The 18,888-nt window shown below is 35.8% G+C and overlaps 1 protein-coding gene across 1 annotated transcript in view; it reads right to left on the bottom strand.

Moving 5' to 3' along the window:
• Window positions 1–247: 247 nt before the first annotated feature.
• The window catches only part of LOC149796751 (glutaredoxin domain-containing cysteine-rich protein CG12206-like), a 75,571-nt gene continuing 56,930 nt past the window's right edge, over window positions 248–18,888 (bottom strand). The window contains exons 2-4 of the mRNA XM_089961399.1: window positions 17,304–17,540; window positions 5,046–5,111; window positions 248–4,552 (exon numbers count right to left, since the gene is read on the bottom strand). Of these exons, the coding sequence (XP_089817525.1) occupies window positions 4,364–4,552; window positions 5,046–5,111; window positions 17,304–17,540 (492 nt within the window). The 3' untranslated portion in view covers window positions 248–4,363. The remainder of the gene's footprint in view (window positions 4,553–5,045; window positions 5,112–17,303; window positions 17,541–18,888) is intronic.

Here is an 18,888-nt window from a genome sequence, read left to right as displayed (position 1 = left end):
AACATAATGCTTTTTTATGCATAATATTGTGGATTGGTATCCTGTTCTCTTAACATACTTATTCTTGTTCATTTCTTTACTTAAATTCGTTGTTTTCGTAAAGCACGAAATCAACGAAAATCGGCGGGCGCTATATGTGTAATATTTAATCGCCCTGTACAAAACGATAGTTATTCTCAATGTTGCAGATGGTCGATGAGCAACGTAAGTACTGTTTGAAATAGTCGAAAGAGAACATTCAACCTCGTTTAGCAAGTTGGAATGATTTATTTGCTAGTGAACATAATACAGCATGGCATTTATTTAAAAAAAACAAAAACAGTGTAATGGGAACTAAAAGACTTCAAATATTTTAAAATATACATTTGTTGGGAAGAAATTTCTGTATCAATAATCCGAATTCAAAGAATAGGCACTTCGTATGGTGAAAGGTTGTATGTATATATAAAAAATTAATGGCATTAAGATATGGTACCAGTCAAGTTTTTATGTTACGTAAATCATCTTCAACTTGGACAACTTAAAAATGGTACCCTATTACTGACTGCTATACTAACTACACACAAGTGTTCACCAATTTTCTCTTCCTTTGTTTCATTTATCCTTTCTTCCTTTTGCCTTCTTTCTTTCTTTTTTCCTCATTTCTGTCTTTTGAAATGTGCCCATGTTTGATACACAGGTCTGACGTATGTGAAGGAAAACCAAACCTTTGATCATCGTAACTTTGCCCTTACTATGCCCTTTTCACACTTGGATGTGTGTAGTATTAAAATTTAATCTGACCAATTAGCTCCCCTTGCTATTACTTTTTCATAATTTGATGGATGTACTAGTGGAATTTAATCTGACCCATTAACCACCACACCCTCCTCGCTATGACTTTTTATATTTTGATGTGTGTAATATGATTATCTAATCTGACCCATTACCTCCCATTACCATGACCTATTTCATACACTGATGTGTGTACTATTAGAATTTAATCTGATCCATTACTGAAAAAGAACTGGTAACAAAACGCATATCGTCATGTCTCTTGCGGAAATTTATGTAAAATAACACTTACAACAACAGTGGAGATTAATTTTAGTACAATAACTTTGGTTTAATTTATATACATTCAATTAATTCATCATTTAAAAATCAACTTACAACACCATTTGTACTTCTGTTTTTTTTTACAAACAAATGTACAACTGACCATGTCATTATTCCTGAAAAGCATAAAATGTTAACACATGCTGATAAACATAAAAAAATCGATTCATGAAGTAAAATGTATAAAAATTTTGTCCATTTAGTTTTTATTGCATATTTGGAAAACCCAGTGTCAGTGACCTATGGTGGAAATCAAGCAACTTGTTCCAGCTCTCAGCTCTTTGTCATACAAATCAGTTTTTATACAAGCTTTCTCTTTAATTCTCTCTGGGACATGCTGTACCACATCTACATTTAACTCAATATAAGCACATTATGGCTAAAATCTGGATGAAAACGATTTCTTTAAATACATTTTAATCAACCGTCTGCAACTTTATGCAAACACTATCATATCCATTTCCGTTGCAAGTTAACGGATTGATAATTTCCATCCAGCTACATTTGATACCAGATCACTTAGATTTTAACTGCACTACATTTTTGTCCAGATCACTTGAATGTTTGTTGATGGCAGGGAACCGTCAAGCACATCTATTTACAAACTAATTGATCAGTTGATAGTTGTACGTTTTAACTGTGAGATAGTTCTGTCTACATCAGACGCAAGAGAGAGAGAGAGAGAGAGAGAGTAAAATCACTTTAACAATTATTTCTAGGATGGAAAACCATATTTGGCTGCTGAATGGACGAGGGATGTGGATGTTTAAGGGAGGTAAAAAGGAGAGATATGACCATAATGGAGGTAGCACAGTTGTAACTTTGAGATTATTCAAAACATATCCTATTGATTTGGGAATTTTCGAATTTTCTTTCTCTGACGTGAGATATCCCATGCTTTTCAGTAATTATGAGTACAATTTTCACTGTGCAAGTCCCCGGAATTATTATTAGTAAGACAGCTACTACCATTAAGTTTGTTCTATCAATGCCATTCAGATTATTAGGAACTAAACAGACACGGTAATCACAAAGTAGCATGCTTTAAAACTGGTATAATTGATATCGTTATTGAACAATGGTAAATATCACATATTCATAAAACAAACATTCATAATAAATCAACTGATTATATGATGAAAACAATTGTTTCAAGTGCAAAGTTTGTGTTGGTGCAACGTTAGTAGAAGAATTTATATTTTTACCTTACAACCATATTTGGAAAGGGATTCTTCACATAAACGAAAATATAGGTAATCTTGATGATACAAAACGTCACAGAATTTTGTTAAGTGTATTTTCTCAACGAAATCAGGTACCATACAAATGGTGGACCTTTTACATCAAATGATCAAAACCAATTAAATAAAAATGTGTTTCCCAAGTTAGAATCAGCAAAGAAACAAATCTTTGATAATTCGAGAATTCAAAGATAAAAGAAAATGAAAACTATTATGGAATTAAAGATTTTAGGAATGAGATTGTTTTTCCTGTTCCTATTGCCTTCCTTGCAAGCTTAGAATAAACAGTGCTCTAGTTTTCATAAGTCTTAAATCTGATTGTGCCTTGCAAATTTTTTGATTGAAACTTACACATAAAACATTACTAAAAGTTTTCAATAAAAACATCTGTGTTGTGAAAACACTTTTGACACAGCACCATGCTTACAGAATGAACACATCAAGTTTTCTTGCAGACTTTATCAAAATTCATATGCAGCTACACGAATTCACTCAACTCTTGCTTCCACAAATAACATTTTAAAATATACAACCACAGAAAAACTCTGCATATATAACCCAATTACACTTCCATTACAATATTTCGAAAAGATCTAATATATCTGAAACTTACAAAAAAATAATTAAACAACAAGTTGTCGGATCACGTTTTATCAAACACTAATCTCAATCATTTCTTTCAAGCTTTCGGTTTTTCTGTTACCCATTTCTAATGCAGACAAGATCTCAACCCGTTTGCCTCCGAATAACTCACGTGGACTATGTTGTCTGAAATCGGAACATCCTTTGTAGAGATGTATGAGGCGCCGCAGCGGACAAAAGCTGGTCCAATCAGAACGTTGTCGTTGAAATCTGAATGTCATATGTCCAGAATTCCAATTTCACGTGTTGTATCAAAAATGTTTGTCCTTAAAGTTCCATTTTCTAGGTAGAGATTTAGATTGCATCTGTTGAATTATACAGGAGTGGTTGAAAGATATAGTTTCTATGTCGAGGTTTTAGATTGTGTAGTTTGAATTACATGGCGGTGGCTGAAATTTCAATGTCATACGTCGAGAATTCCTAATTTACATATGGGTTCAAAGCGTTTATGTTGAAAGTTCCATTTGATATGCTGAGTATTTAAATTTCATCTGTTGAACTACACAGTGCTGGTTGAAAATTCAATGCCCAATGTCTAGATTTTAGATTGTGTCTTCTGAGTTACACGGCTGTTGTTGAATCACATTGTTTGTGCTGAAAGTTCCATTTCGTATGTTGAGTTTTTAGATTGTATCTGTTGAATTACACAGCGGTGATTGGACATTTTATTGTGCTTGTCAGAATTGTTATTTTTATATGGTGAAATGATGTATTGGTGTTAAAAGTAACATTACATAATGTCCACTTTAACAATTCAAAATAATATCGAGTATTAAGATAAATCATTCGTGTATTTAATTATGAGGCGCAATTACATTCCATGCATTTACAGTTTGAAAGTTTCCATCGAGAATTACTATGAATTTCTTCGCTAGAGGTCGCTCTCGTGAATGGACCGTGTTATTTCTAAACAAGGAGGCTGCTTCTCGTTGCTGTGAAATTCAACAGATGAAATCTAAATAATCGCGATATGAAATGGAACTTTCATCACAAACAGTTACATACAACGTGTGAATTAGGGATTCTCGACATATAATATTGAAATTTCAACCACCGTTGTGTAATTCAAAATATACACTGTAAAACGTCGACATAGGAAACAGAAGTTTAAACCACCACTGTATAATTCAACATATAAACTCTTCAATTTCGATCTGGAAAATGGAACTTTAGGGCCATGCAATTTGATCCAACACGTGATATTGGATTTCTCGACATGCGACATCGAAATTTCAACTGCAACTTTCTCATTGGACCAGCTTTTGTCCGCTACGGCGCCTCATGAGATATTCCTCTTTTAAATCTAATCTGGTAAGATTACTCTGATAAGATTAAGGTAGTCAATAACAGGATAAATTTCGACTGATAGTTGAAATATAGCGTTATTCTTGTTGGTCGAGACACATATCGCAGCGCATGAGTCCATTTTCGTCACACTGCATGCAACGTAAAGCGCAGAATTCCTCTGTAAAGTCATTCCTATGTAAAGACTTTTTACTTCCGTGGCAAACAAGACAGGGCATGAATCTATAGCCTCCACATTTATCACAGCTTGAACGTACCATCACCTTCTGCAAAACAAATAAATAACGAATTTAAGGCAAGAATATATATATATATATATATATATATATATATATATATATATATATATATCGCAGGTTAAGGTTAATGCTGCAGTTATACAAACCTTTAAACCTCTCAATGTCATAGATTTTCCTGTTGGTACTTAGCAGAATAAGTAAAAACCACCTCCATTAACTTTCTGAATTCCTGCATTTTCACTGAAAAATAGACTGATTTTCCTTTCACAGAAGAATGGCTCATTTGGGAGGCGAAAGGCTTGACATTTTCCGTATTTTGAACGAACAAATCATTGCTTCTTACTTAATGTCACTTACAACTGTTGGAAAATTCTTCTGCAACATTTTCAAAGACTTATTTATGACCTGAACCATAATTGTGATCAGATTCAAGGCTTAAAGTCTGAACCGTTCTTAACAGGTTAATGAGTTGACATTTTACTACAAGGCTATGAAAGGAAGAATGACAAAGACAACATACCGAGAACTTCTGGAGCCTTTCTCTAAGTTCACCGCTCTCATTTAATGCCTCTATAGCTTCAACTCCCTGAAGTGAATGTAAAAACAATGTTGTAATATAATGTGCCCATTGTAAAGCCCCCGTTAATCTTGAGAAAAAAAAACTGACTCTAGTATGTTTTTTTCCCCCTCTTGTTTCTGTGAATCACATCAGTTTATGCCTTAACTCAGTGCTGTCCAACCTTTCTGACACCATGGGCCACCGAAAAATGTTTTTCTTGACGCAGAGGGCCGCAGCAGAAAACTGAAAAGCAACGACTATATAGCTGCTAGAGCCCTGGCGGGCCATTTAAAATCAGCCCGCGGGCCGCAGGTTGGACAGCACTGCAAAAGGCTTAACTTCACTGATAAACCAACTGAAATAAGCATCCAAATAGTAGATCTCGTGTCTGTTACCCCGGTTCTTGCAACTTCAATCTTCTATATGATCCTTATAAAATTCCCCACCCTACCCCATCCAGCCATCATCGCTTCTTTTTTTTTCTTCTTCGCTTTTTGACACCGAAACTATTAAAAATAACATATGGTCAACATTGTACCACATGTGTATGAATATGGGAACATGCTGGGATTTTAAAAGGATTAAATTTGTCAATATTATGAAATTATTACGACCACTGAAATGAATTGGTCGCGTCTCACAGCATTTAGTGATACGAGTATGTGAAGATCTGTTCGCACAATGTCATTTCATAGATGCGTATATCTTGTTTTTTTATCCTTGTTTATCTTAGTTATTTGTCGTTTTCATCGAGGTCATCAATTGCATCTCCCCTAAATAAACGATAGAAACTTCTTATTTCTGCGTCAGCACCAAATTCAAGGTCAGGGAAGACGACATCTAAATGCAAATACCTTTCTGTATATTTAGTTTTATTTAATCTTTATTTCTGTTACTTTGACCGTTTGTTAAGTTTACGTATATACGGCGAGAAGGTAGTTTGGTTGGTTTTTAGCGCCATATTATAGGTTGAATCATGCCTATAAAAAGCGAGGTGTGTGCCATTCCCCGGGGGAAGCCAGGTTGATCTGGCCTGGGCTGGTATCAAACTCGCGACCTTTGGATCTAGAGTTCTACGCAATACCAACTAAGTCACCAAGGCTTTCTTGTATTCTGTGGAGCAACGGACTTTACTATTGGGTAATTTTGACTTTCCACAGCACGAAAACACGGACTTTACTATTGTGTAATTTTGACTTTACAAAGCATGAAACCACGAACTTAACTTTTGGGCAATTTTCTCTTTGGGAAACCAAATAAAGCAAAAGTATCATTCTTTCAAGGAGTAAGTGTTCCAGGTGACGTCAAATGAGATCGTGTTCATGACATGATAAGGTGGAAAGTAATTGCTTTTTTACCGGGTTAACTCCGTCATTTAATTGAGCGATGACATCTCAGTCTCGATTCGACGGGCCTTTCTTGACACAGTTTTGACGATATTTACACAGACTTCGCAATTTTCAATAAAAAAGTTCAGTATATTATGCCCAAGAAGCACAACTTAACACAGAACTGATAAAACCCTTTTGAAGTTAGCTATAAATATTTGACGTCAATGGCAGCTCGAGTAGCAGTCATCATAGGAAAAATACCTGACATATATGGGTTATTTGGACTGAAGCTATGTGGATCTTCTGTAATCACCACCTATTTTCTATTTTCAGTATATCACTGATCAGACTTGATTCTAGCTAAAGCGCTTACTCTGTGAAGTTGCACATAATGCCATATGTTTTGTTTTGTTGGGGGCTTGTTATTGTTTTTTTGTTGTTTGTTTCTAAAACAGCATCAGCTTCACCTCTGAATGTCCACTAATGACACTTTTGCACTGACTGTTGAATAAGAAAAGTTGATAAATTAAAATTAGTGTTCGAACGGCTTTTTCATTCCCTAACATTTCTAAATTTTTCGTTACGATTTGGGAGTTTGAAGGAAAATTAGCTTTAAAGCAAGAATAGACGTTTCTACAAGATTTGTGCCTGGCATAATGATTTGGAAAAGGGAGAGCGCCACACTGGGAGCATTTAAGACTCCCGCCTGATCACTTATCGAAACACATTCGGGTGTTTCAACCAAAATTATGGAGAAAAGCGACTATATTCCAATTAGAACGTGGAACGGCGATACTGACATAATCCCGATCCCAACTCTACTAAACCTTTGAAAACCTGAAGCATGTTTTAAGAGGATTTTGGAGGGTTATAATGCAATAAATCACGCTATTTTCTTGCCAGAAGACACTTCGCCAAAAAGGTAATCGATATTACTCTCGTACAAAGGACTTTTAAGTAATCCATGTTTAGTTTAAGTTGTTTTAGCTCCGAGATGAATCCACGCTTCAAAATACAAATAGTGGAGACTAAAGACTGCATCCCCTATGTAATTGTAACGATTCAATTATTTTCATGCGTTCGTTAATTCATTTGTTTCTTTGTTATCAAGATTCGTGCATAATGCGCATCTGGAAGAAAATTGTTTTAAACGAGGTGCGTTGACCTCGGTGTATTACATTAGTGTGCATGGATTTAGTTCTTTATAATTCAAATATTTAAGTTTTATGAATGAAACTATATCTTTCGGTAAAGATTTTGAAATACTTATTTTTCGTATAGATAAACACATATTAGAGTTTTCTGCTAAAATTCAAGATAACTTGGATTGCGCAAAGTAAGCAAGTCAATCAAAATTTTAATTATTATTTGATTAGTTTGGATAAATTGCCTCACCTTGGTAGAATTTAAATAAATAAGATTCCGGGTTAAACTAACAGTGTCCAGGATGGCGACCGAATATAATCTGTGTAAAGTACAACATAGACATTATTCTTTGTTAAAGAGATCAATATTATTAGTTTTAGATATCTACCTACATATATGATTGAGATATTTTGTCCATATATCTCTTGTCCACATACCAGGTCTATACTTAGGCAACACTTACTTCCAAAAGTGACTTTAAATGGCTGCACAAAATCCTTTGGTTTTGAAACAAATAAACCAATGCAATTTTCCTTTATAACCTGCTACAATATAACAATAATAACATTTTACTCCTGTTTGTTTATCAAAGTTTAAAAATGGTATGAAATACAAGGCGCAACAACCCAAATCCTGTACATAAAACTCGGCCTATATTTACATGAACATAATAAAAACTCCAAATATCCTAATTCTTCTGCATTATATTATTTCAAGTATAAGAACTGACAGAACTAATCTTTAAAAGAAAAATAATTTTTGATCACAGCTCATTCTTAATATATTATAATTCTACTCGAGCAAACGTTTGCCATGATAGCTCGTAGTAATGTACACAGTATATTATAGTAACATAAACTCTCCAGAGATAGTTAATTTTAGTGTATCTAGAAAATATCCCAGTATTAGTCTTTGAAGTTGACCTGGTGCCAGTCTGAGATACCGTAATAAATAGGTCAGGATCTCTTTTATCCTGGCCACGAGGTGTCGCGTGTAAAGTAGCACAGCGGTCAAATTGTTTGTATATATATATATATATATATATATATATATATATATATATATATATATATATATATATATATATGTGTGTGTGGTTTTGCCTCAGTTATAAGAATATTTGACTTATCGCACACACTGGAGATTCTTTTAGATTTTCTCCAGAAATGGGGGTAGGAAAACTATAGGGGCTTATTCTGAAGGATCCAAACACATCTGTTTCCGGAAGAATTTCATCTAACCGGATGTTTATGTGTATAAAAGATATTGTTTTCGATTGGCTATTTCGGCCGCGCATGTGCATAAGAGTAAAAACTTTACAGAATAGGTTAATCTCTCTTTATGGAGTTCAGAACGGTCTGATTTGGATCTAAACCAAACAAGTTTAAAAAAACCGCTCAGGTAGCCTAGTGGTTAGAGCGTCCGCCTCGGATGCGGGAGGTCGCGGATTGGAAACCTGGCCGAGTCATACTAAAGACTTACACTAATGGTACTAACAGCTGCCTCGCTAGGTGCTCATCATTAAGAGGTTAGTGGAAGGACTGGTCGGCCTGATGTCAGGATTTTGTGACTGGGTGGGACATACTACATGTCTGCTATATGTCCCTGTGCTAGACAACACTATAGACTGACACAAAACAGACATCATAGCGATATGACTGAAAAATTGCTAAAGCTACGTTAAAAATCCAAATCACACACACACACACACACACACACACACACACACACACACACAGAGTTTAAAATCCAGTTTCAAATTCCGGTTCCGAAGCCGGTGGTTTTGGGCCTGGAAAAAAATGGGGTCTCAAAAATTCTGTTTTACAACTGTGTTTTTGATGCGATTAGAAAATCTGCCTAATTTGATATTATTGTACAACTATATCTCTTTCCTTTTTTTTGTAATATCACCCGCTTTGGTGTATTATAAATGATGGTGACGTTACAGAGCTCGGCAGTAGGTTTCAGCTTAATGACACGTGAACGTGGCACGTTGAGCTAATGAGTTAAAGCAGTTTGTGTAAACAAGAGATGGAATGATGCATAAAAATACATTACTGTTATATTTTAGTATTTATAAACGATTATGTGCTCGACACTCATTATCTAATGAGGGACAGAGAATAAAACATAGGTAGTTTGAAGTGTCTAATAATTTCTTTGTACAGATCGGGATATTGGCAAAAATTTAAATCAAGTAACACATTCAGACATACAAGTAAATCGTGTGTCAAACGGGCAACATTAACTGACTGCATTCCTCCTAAACTTTTAAAACTAGCAAAGACTGCCACAGTCAAACCTATTGCTGGACTCCTAATCAAGTATATAGAAACACGAGCAGAAACACTTAGTAGAGATTCTGAACAACATTTCCATAAATTCTTTCGTGCTGAGAATGTAGTACTAATTACGGCGCATCCCCTGTATGAGTTTCATGAATATAATTATAACATTTAGATCTGGAATGACTTCCAACCAGCTCTACCAAGAATTCTGAAAAGTGGCGTGAAACTGTTGATATATAAATGCACTGCTGCAATTCTCATATATCTTCGGCTTGACCCATGACAAGCCATTCCTAAAACTGAAACGTTGTTGTCTCGCACATGAAAATGTTCGTTTTGGTTTTGTGGAGTTTAGCTCCATTTTTCAGCACAAGATAGGCTATACATGGCGGTTAGTATTTGTGGCGGAGGAGGAACCTGGAGAGACCATGGGGAGAACCACCGACCCACAGGAGTCGCGAACTCAGGCGGACGGTTTTTTTTGAGCGATCTGTGAAAGCGAGCGCCTCACCAACTTGGCCATCTGGGCCCCTCTCGCAGATGAGGCATTACTACTCAGAAAGTTACCTCAACAATAGAAATCAATGTATACAGCATGCCTTCAATGGCAGTACTTATCAGTATATTTTAAATGTAGTACGTCAAGGATCTATCTTTAGGCCAGTTCTATTATATATATATATATATATATATATATATATATATATATATATATATATATATATATATATATATATGTGTGTCAAACTGTGGAAAAGTTTTATGTTTAATTTAATGGTTTTCAAATCAATCAGATAAAAGCCAGTCCCGATAACATCCAAGATCTTATTCTCGAATTAAAAAATGATAAAAATATTTCCTTTAATTTCAATGTGTGTGTGTGTGTGTGCGATCTAGATTTTTCAACGTAGCTTTAACAATTTTTCAGTCGTATCGCTACGATGGCTGCAGTGTGGCAGTTTATAGTGATGTCTAGCACTGGGGCATCATGCTGCAGACATGTAGCATGATGTTCCACCCAGTAACGTTATCCTGACACCAGGCCGTCCACTCTTAACATTAAGCTCTTAATGGTGAGCGCATAGGGAGGCAGCTGTTAGTACCATTTGTATAAGTCTTTGGTATGACTCAGCTGGGGTTCGAACCCGCGACCTCCTGCATCCGAGGCGGACGCTCTAACCACTAGGCTATCGGAGTGGTTCGTTAAATATCAATCTAATACAACGTTAGCCATATGCACAACTTTTAAGTGTAACAGTAGATTACCCAATGACATTCAATATACATGTATCTGAAATATGCCAAAAGGTATCGTGTGTCATAGAATTAGGCAAAAAAATAACTTGGTTTTGCTTTAGAACTATTTTGACTATTTCTCGTTGTACATGCGTACAACGTTATCTAGGGTGAATAAGTGTTTTTCCAGGTAAGAGACTGTATTAACATGTACCTCGCCGGAAATTACTTGCGACGAAGGGACATCAATAACATGATATGCACGGGTATTTTACCCTGACTTTTACTCACTCTCCTATGGCTTTAAGTAAGATCGATTTCTAAACCGACACTGGTCGTTTTTGATCACGTCAAGGAGTGTACGCTCTCCATTGTTCTCCAGCCATAGGGGTAAGTGTTAAATTTACATTTCATTTGATATGAGAAGCTTATTCGGTTTGTAATGTCTTATCGCGTAGTAATGCATTTATTACAACGCAGATTTGAACTTTGAATTACAAGTCACTATTAGAGGTTAAAGTATTATCATATATCTAGAGATTTTACAGAAACTATTATTATGACCAGTTTGGTTTTATTGTAGCTGATTGTGACTGTCACTGTGGTTGTGACTGTGACTAAGACTAGAGCTGGCTAGAGTTTACCAGAGATGTCTAGAGCTATCTGAAGCTGTTTAGAGCTGTCTGGAGTTTCCAGAGTATTTAAGGCTGCGTGCTGTCGATACGTATGTATGTATGTACGTTTGTCTAAGCCACGGACGTAGACATGGCTAATTTAAAAGGGGACTGTATGCTGTCTGTATGTGTGTATACGTATGACTGTACATGTGGTGGATCCATAAAGGGTGTGAGCGGCCGATAAGAGTGTGGGCCAACCCAAGGAATCGTGCGACTGTACAAGGGGTTTAGAAGCATACGTTTGGTTCAATTATTGTTCTAATTGCATTTTTATGTTCATAAGATTATTATGAATCTTAGTTGTGTTCATAAGATTATTTTGAATCTTAGTTGTGTTCATAAGATTATTTTGAATCTTAGTTGTGTTCATAAGATTGTTTTGAATCTTAATCGGAGTTCATATTTGAGATTATGTGAATCTCTCTTGTAGTGTAAAATACTGTTTGAAGCGTATCTGCAGTCCATGAGGTTTCTTGGATCTGTACTTCATACTGATTTCATATTTTTGGTTTATTTTCAATGTGTGAATGTTACGTAGAGTGATTAGAGTCAATCGTTTGTGGAGAGCGTGAAAGAATCATTGTATTTTTACATCATATATTTTTCTTAATTCATTTAATAAATTTCCATCTTCCTCACATTGTGTTTGTCTTATTCGTTTAGTCCAAAAACCCACTCGTTTCTATTCTGCGACATCGTGGCTATTAACATGTTAAATTTTAAAGAAAAACACAACAAATTGGACAAATAAAAATACTTTTTTTTATCTCCAACTTCAATTACTGTCCATTAATTTGGCACTTTTTGTGGCGAGGTCGATAAAAATAAAATTAAGAATTTGTTTTTAAAAAGCCATTTATTTCCATTTAATGATGTCTCCAATACCCACGAAGATCATTTAATCAAAACAAGTCTGCCTTCGCATCATTAAAGGATGATCAGGACTTCTGCATTAGAAATCCCCACATTATCTCCATGACAATATCATAACAACAAGGAATGGGTTTAATTCTTTTAGATATGGCAACAGTGTGACTATTCCACTGGTGCGAACAACAAGGAATGGGTTTAATTCTTTTAGATATGGCAATAGTGTGACTATTCCACAGGTGCGAACAACAAGGCATGGGTTCATTGCTTTTAGATAGTATACAGCCATGCTCTGGAATTCATTACCAGATCGCTTTATGGGTGACCTACCTTTAGATCTATTCCAGAACGTTCTACGCAAACGGAATAGGAAAAAGATATAACTTAACTGTAGACATAACAACTGAAACAAAGCTCGGTAAAGTTTATGGGGATTTTTTTTTTTTTTACGTTTCATGTTGGATACTCAGCCATGACAGAACGGTTCGGGTGTCTACATGTGTTCATGGGAAAAGCACTTAGCTCTCATTTCATTAGCATGCGTTAAAAGTGATGTTAAAACCATCAAAAACGATTATTTTAAAATACACTTATCAAGCTGTAAATGACACAAACTCCAGTGTGCGTATAGATATTGGCCGCCATGTATAGCCTATCGTGTGCTGAAAAATGGCGTTAAACCCTACAACAACAACAACAAAGACCAGTCAGCATTATTTCAAGAAATGTATATCTTTTACTATCAGTGATGCACGTTAGTCTCAGCCAGTACGTTAGAGACCCTAAAAACGTCACAAACGTAGGTATATGCCACAGGCGATATCGAAAAACGAATCTGACACATAACAACTAGCGCTGTATTTGTTGCCTCACGCTGCTTAAACAGTGTTCGTCCGTTGTGGGCTTCGAAAAATTCAGCATCCCTGCATTTGTTTTGTTTTAGTCCAATACACCTTCAATAACCTTGCAATTACCCTTTCACTGTTGTATGTATTACCCTTTACATGTTATACCTAACCATCCACCCACCCCCAACTACCTAACTACCTACCTACCGTACCTGAACATAAAGAACCTAAACAACATAAAAGAAAAGAAAAGGGAACTCTTATGATATCAAATTAGAGGCATTATAATGAAAATAAAAAGGACAGAGACTGACGGTTTTGTATCACAGATTTAAAAATCGTTGTTCTAAAAATATTGCCGGGAAGCATTGTCCACCTCTAGAAACCAGAGAAGCCTCGGTTGGCCAAGTGGTCTAAGGTGAACGCCTTGACAGATCACTGACAACTGACATCTCAAATCTTTCCGCGTAGGTTTGAGTCTCGGGTCTGTCAGCGTGGGTATATGAGGAAGCTTGCCAGGAGCTGTCCTTCAGGGTGGTTGTCTTGGGTTCTTCCTCCACCAACTATATTGACCGCCATGTATAGTCCATCTGAGGCTGATAAATGGCCTTATATCCACAAAATCACAAACCTAGAAGCCATATTTTACTGGGTTAAAGTCACATGATTTTATTAACATTGGAGTGACAGCCAGCAGGACAAACAATGTTCATGCATCAGTAATTACCTTGATTAACCACTACAGGAAAGGTCACATGAATCAGTGCAGTCCCCACATGTAATTCATATATTCATTCACATGTATAATGCTGAGTTAGCCTGTTGAGGATAACATCACAATATACAATTTACAGTCAGTAATTAGAAGCATTTATTGTTGAATAAACACAGCTACTTGCAACATCGTTAGTTCGGTAGAACCTTCAGAGCTGGCTATGATGCATATAGGTCTAGTATGGGTCAATGCATGTGATCAAACATGCATATGATTATTCCTGTTAGTAAAGTATAGAATGTAGGTCATATTAGTTGTAAGGGTGTAATAGTGACCTAGATGCACCTAATTATCACCTGATTAGAAAACATGAATAGCATTCAAAAAATGAACTTGAAACACTCAATTTCAACAACATCGCCAACGATTGAAATATAGGTCACAGAGACCTCTTTTTGTGCAATAAGGATGTACACTTACCATGATGAATCATTAAGCTTCGTGGTTTTATGTTGCTGAGCACTGTATAACATGTCAACAAATCACATGGTCATGAGCTAAGTGCAAAAGCGTAAAGTCGGTAAAAGATTAAATGCTGGTCAAGATAAGCCTGTTTGTTACAAAGAATGGTAACAGGGATGCATATCATCAAATTTCACTATTCTACCATGAATAATGCTTGATAATTGAACATTATACGCAAAATAAGCCAAAGTCAGTGAAACAAAAACAAAACGAGTCACAATGACCTGCTAATGAAATGAGGGAGTAATGTTTAAAGCATGATCAGTAAAACATCAAAGTGAGATGAAGTCTGTGAAATGTGAAATATGGTTCACAGTGACCACTTTTATGTATGTCTAGTACTAATTATCATGATGCAACCTTTTACCAAGTGTCACGATTCAAGGTTGTGGTCATGAGCTAAATGCAGAAACGTAATCCAGTAAAATGTAAATGACCTTCTAGTGTAAGGTTGTGGTAATACTAGAAATGCATACAGTCATCGCGTTTCATGATTCTAGCATGAACAGTGCTTGAGATCGAACCAACGTCAGTGAAGCATGACATACGGGCCACAGTGACTGCTTTTGTGGTGAGGGTGTAGTGCTAATCAAGATGCATCCCCTCATCATAAATGGCCACTAAAATGGGAAATGTAGGTCACAATGACGTTTCTTTGTGGTTATGATGTGGTACTGATAGATCTGCATACATTCATTAGTTTACTGATTCTAACATGAACAGAACTTGAACAGTAAACTTAAAATGCAATTTCACCAAGTCAGCGATTCGTGAAATATAGATCATCTGAACTAACTCAGTAATGATGAGGATGTAGCATAAACAGGATGCATTCCCTCACCAAGTTTCATGGCTCCAGGTATAACGGTGTTTATATGGTGTGAAAAAAGGAGCTAAACGCAAAAACTTAAACAAGAATGTACAACTAATGTACTTAAATTAATAAAGTTTGCCCTTTTCTAAGACGGTTGGTGCTATGGACCCCTACCCAAAAAAAAACCTACTGCCTAGGACCTAGGAAAAAGTTTTTCATTCAGTGAGGTCGTACAGAAATGAATGCTTTCATCTATGCGGACTCCAACGCCGGAGGAGGTGGGATACAATCAGGGCCGGCCTTAGGCCGATTGGACCGATTTGTACCGCGCTCACAGGAGCCCCGCGCGTTAGTAATTTAATTTTTTTTATTATCTATAGATAGAAGCAACTTTAAAGCGACTGAAAAAATCTTTTAAAAGTTTATTTCAAAATGCCGTACACACAGGGGGCGGGGCCACACGTTATTTCCGTGGGGGGGGGGGCGCCACAATGATCCATTCGGGCTTTGCGTTTGCTAAGGCTGGTACTGGATACGATAGTTCACCTCTCTGCTCCGTAAAGGCATTTCCCAACCATGATATGGTCATTAATGTGTTAAAAGAAAGGCTGTACCAATTACCATGATAACCATTGACGGAACAATAGTCCTAAGAGACACACCTTTTAGTGATGGTACCAGTAGGCAAAGTTTCATCCTTAATCTAAAACGGCTTTAATGGTACAGAGCGAAAACGATAGTTTTGACGGGTAACGGAAACGCGGCTACTAAGTCTCCAAATTTTCTTCGAAAAGCTAGAAGACGATAAAATATAACTGGAGCACGTGTAAACATCTGGCTACAAAGCGACATGTTTGATCCTAGCCATAGGACTGACCACTGTATATGGTTTCGACGTAGTCATGTTTTTGACAATTGTGATGTCTTCTTAAAAAATACTTCAATGGATGATCATATTGTGTACAAAATATTTTTTGTTCAACAGAATCTATTAAAAAAAGTTGCCTTTATTGGTGTCTATACATGATGGCTTCATTTTATTTTCTTGTTTCGTTGTCTCTTTTTTAAAAAAGCGTAAAGCTGATGTGTGGTCGATCTGCGGAAAACCAGGAGGTTGATCTTGTTAGCCTAAATTGCACGTATTCACATTTTGTTCAATATCAATCGTCAAACTGACACAGTATTGATCGTCAAATTGACACTATCAATCGTCAAATTTACACAATATCAATCGTCAAATTGACACAGTATCGATCATCAAATTGACCGTGTCGATAGTAAAATTGACAGTGTCGATCGTAAAATTGACAGTATCGATCATCAAATTGACACAGCATCGATCGTAGAATTGACAGCATCGATAACCACGCCTACTAATTAAGATAGCATTTTCTGTAAACTCAAACATTTTCTTCATAAAATTGAACAACATTATTAAAGAGTGATTTTTGGTTCATAGTGATAATTTCACGACAACTGATTTAACGACAGTAAAGTAAAATAATTTGAATTTTGTTAATAGCATTATATAGCAAATCTGGTCAAGGTCATGTAATCAAACAAACATATATCATTTGATACGTTGGTGTTAATTGGGGTTTCAGGACATTTTTCAGCACATGATATACACATGGCGGCCAATATACCTTGTGGAGCCTAAAGAGTCGTCAGTTTGTGAAAATAATATTTTTAATTGCTATAATTTTACCATTCAAATCTTAACCGTTCACATTTTGGAAACATTTTCAATGCGTGTTTACAATACTTACCCCTAGATGAATACCGTCGAGAAATACTTGAGGCACACCGATTTCATGTTGCCCTAGTCTCTCCATTAATTCCTTTTGATTTTCTTTGCTCATAAACAAATCCTTTTCTTCATATCGTATCATATGATTCTGTAAAATCTTCCTGATGGCGTTACACCGGTCAGCAGTCTCGCGCACCACCGTCATAGTTGTCGTGTACACAATCACTTTTCCCTTCTCAAGCTCTCGGTAATTCCTCTGCAATGAGAAGAACAATAAACAAGGAGATATGGAGTTGGTATTGTCGATACTTCTTGAGCATTGAACTCCAACTCGATGTCAAAGTACCAAAAAAAAAAACAAAAAAAAAAAAAACTGACCACCTGCAACTCTACTCAAAACAAAACAAAAACATTTTATAATTGTCAAAATTTCAGTTCTTTTCTTGCTTGCTTTATCAAAGTGTCGGTATACACTTTAGGAATCGTGCTGTTTTGGAAGAGGGTTTGTACTTGACTTCAAATATTCCCTCTTCGTTTGGTCTTTCAAATGTAAGGTTCGTCTGTAGTTAGAATCATAAGTCGCATTACTCTTTAAAAATGTATAATAAAAAAAGTATGTCGAGACGTAATTAAAATTTTTTTCACACGAGTTACTACTCTACGGTCTTAAACTATGTAGCAGAATGAAGCGAAACCTATAAGTTTAATAAGATCAACAAAAGTTTTAATTCTCTAAATTAAATAGTGAATATTTCAGAGGAATTTTCAAAATTGTGAACTAAATCCCGAATAATCCTAAATGTTCTATCGCAAGTCCTAAATTATAGAATATTCCGAATTAATTCCAATATTGAACGCGCTGATATGCTAATAGTCTCGAATAGGTTAATGTACCAACAATCTTGCTGTTTCACAATGATATAATCCAGAATGTCTTTGAAAGAATTCACAATAATCCCCAAATAGTGGTTTTAGTTCAAAGAATCAATGTACACTTTGTACTTCGAATGAATAATTTCAATAAATGATTCCTGTCAATCTATATCTGAAACACAACGGTAAATTATTCCACAGACTGAACTTAAAACGGGAATGGATAATATTTGTTTACAACAACCCTATATAAAGCCTAAGACACAATAAGATAACCAAGATGTAGGACAGTTCCAGAACATTCTAAGTTTGTAAATAAGCTAGACCTAGAAGTCAAACATCAGTAAACAACTTGTTTATAACCTACAAACATGACACAAAATGAGAACAGTCAAGTAGACCAAACCACCACCCTCAATTACGGACAAAGATCAAGCGCACAGTACACAAAACACATGGCTACTGTGTTATCTGCGTTAGCATATCCATATAATAATTTTTATTTATCACATAGTCGGTACACTTTACATATAGTATGTGAGGTTTCATATTTTTGATGTGACAACATGTTAAAATATCACTTGATGCGGTTCTGATTGGTCCACATAAGCTTTGAAATTCTTGCGGAATAGTCTCTATACTGATTGGATACAATCGTGTGTAAAGTTTCCATACCCCACATTCTAGAACTTTTTGTTTTTACTATTACTATCAAAATTTTGGCGGCCATT

The sequence above is a fragment of the Sinohyriopsis cumingii genome, chromosome 6 (genome assembly GCF_028554795.1).
Source record: "Sinohyriopsis cumingii isolate HCF-2022 chromosome 6, ASM2855479v2, whole genome shotgun sequence".
NCBI classification, from domain to species: domain Eukaryota; kingdom Metazoa; phylum Mollusca; class Bivalvia; order Unionida; family Unionidae; genus Sinohyriopsis; species Sinohyriopsis cumingii.
This window is presented reverse-complemented; position numbering and strand designations above follow the sequence as displayed.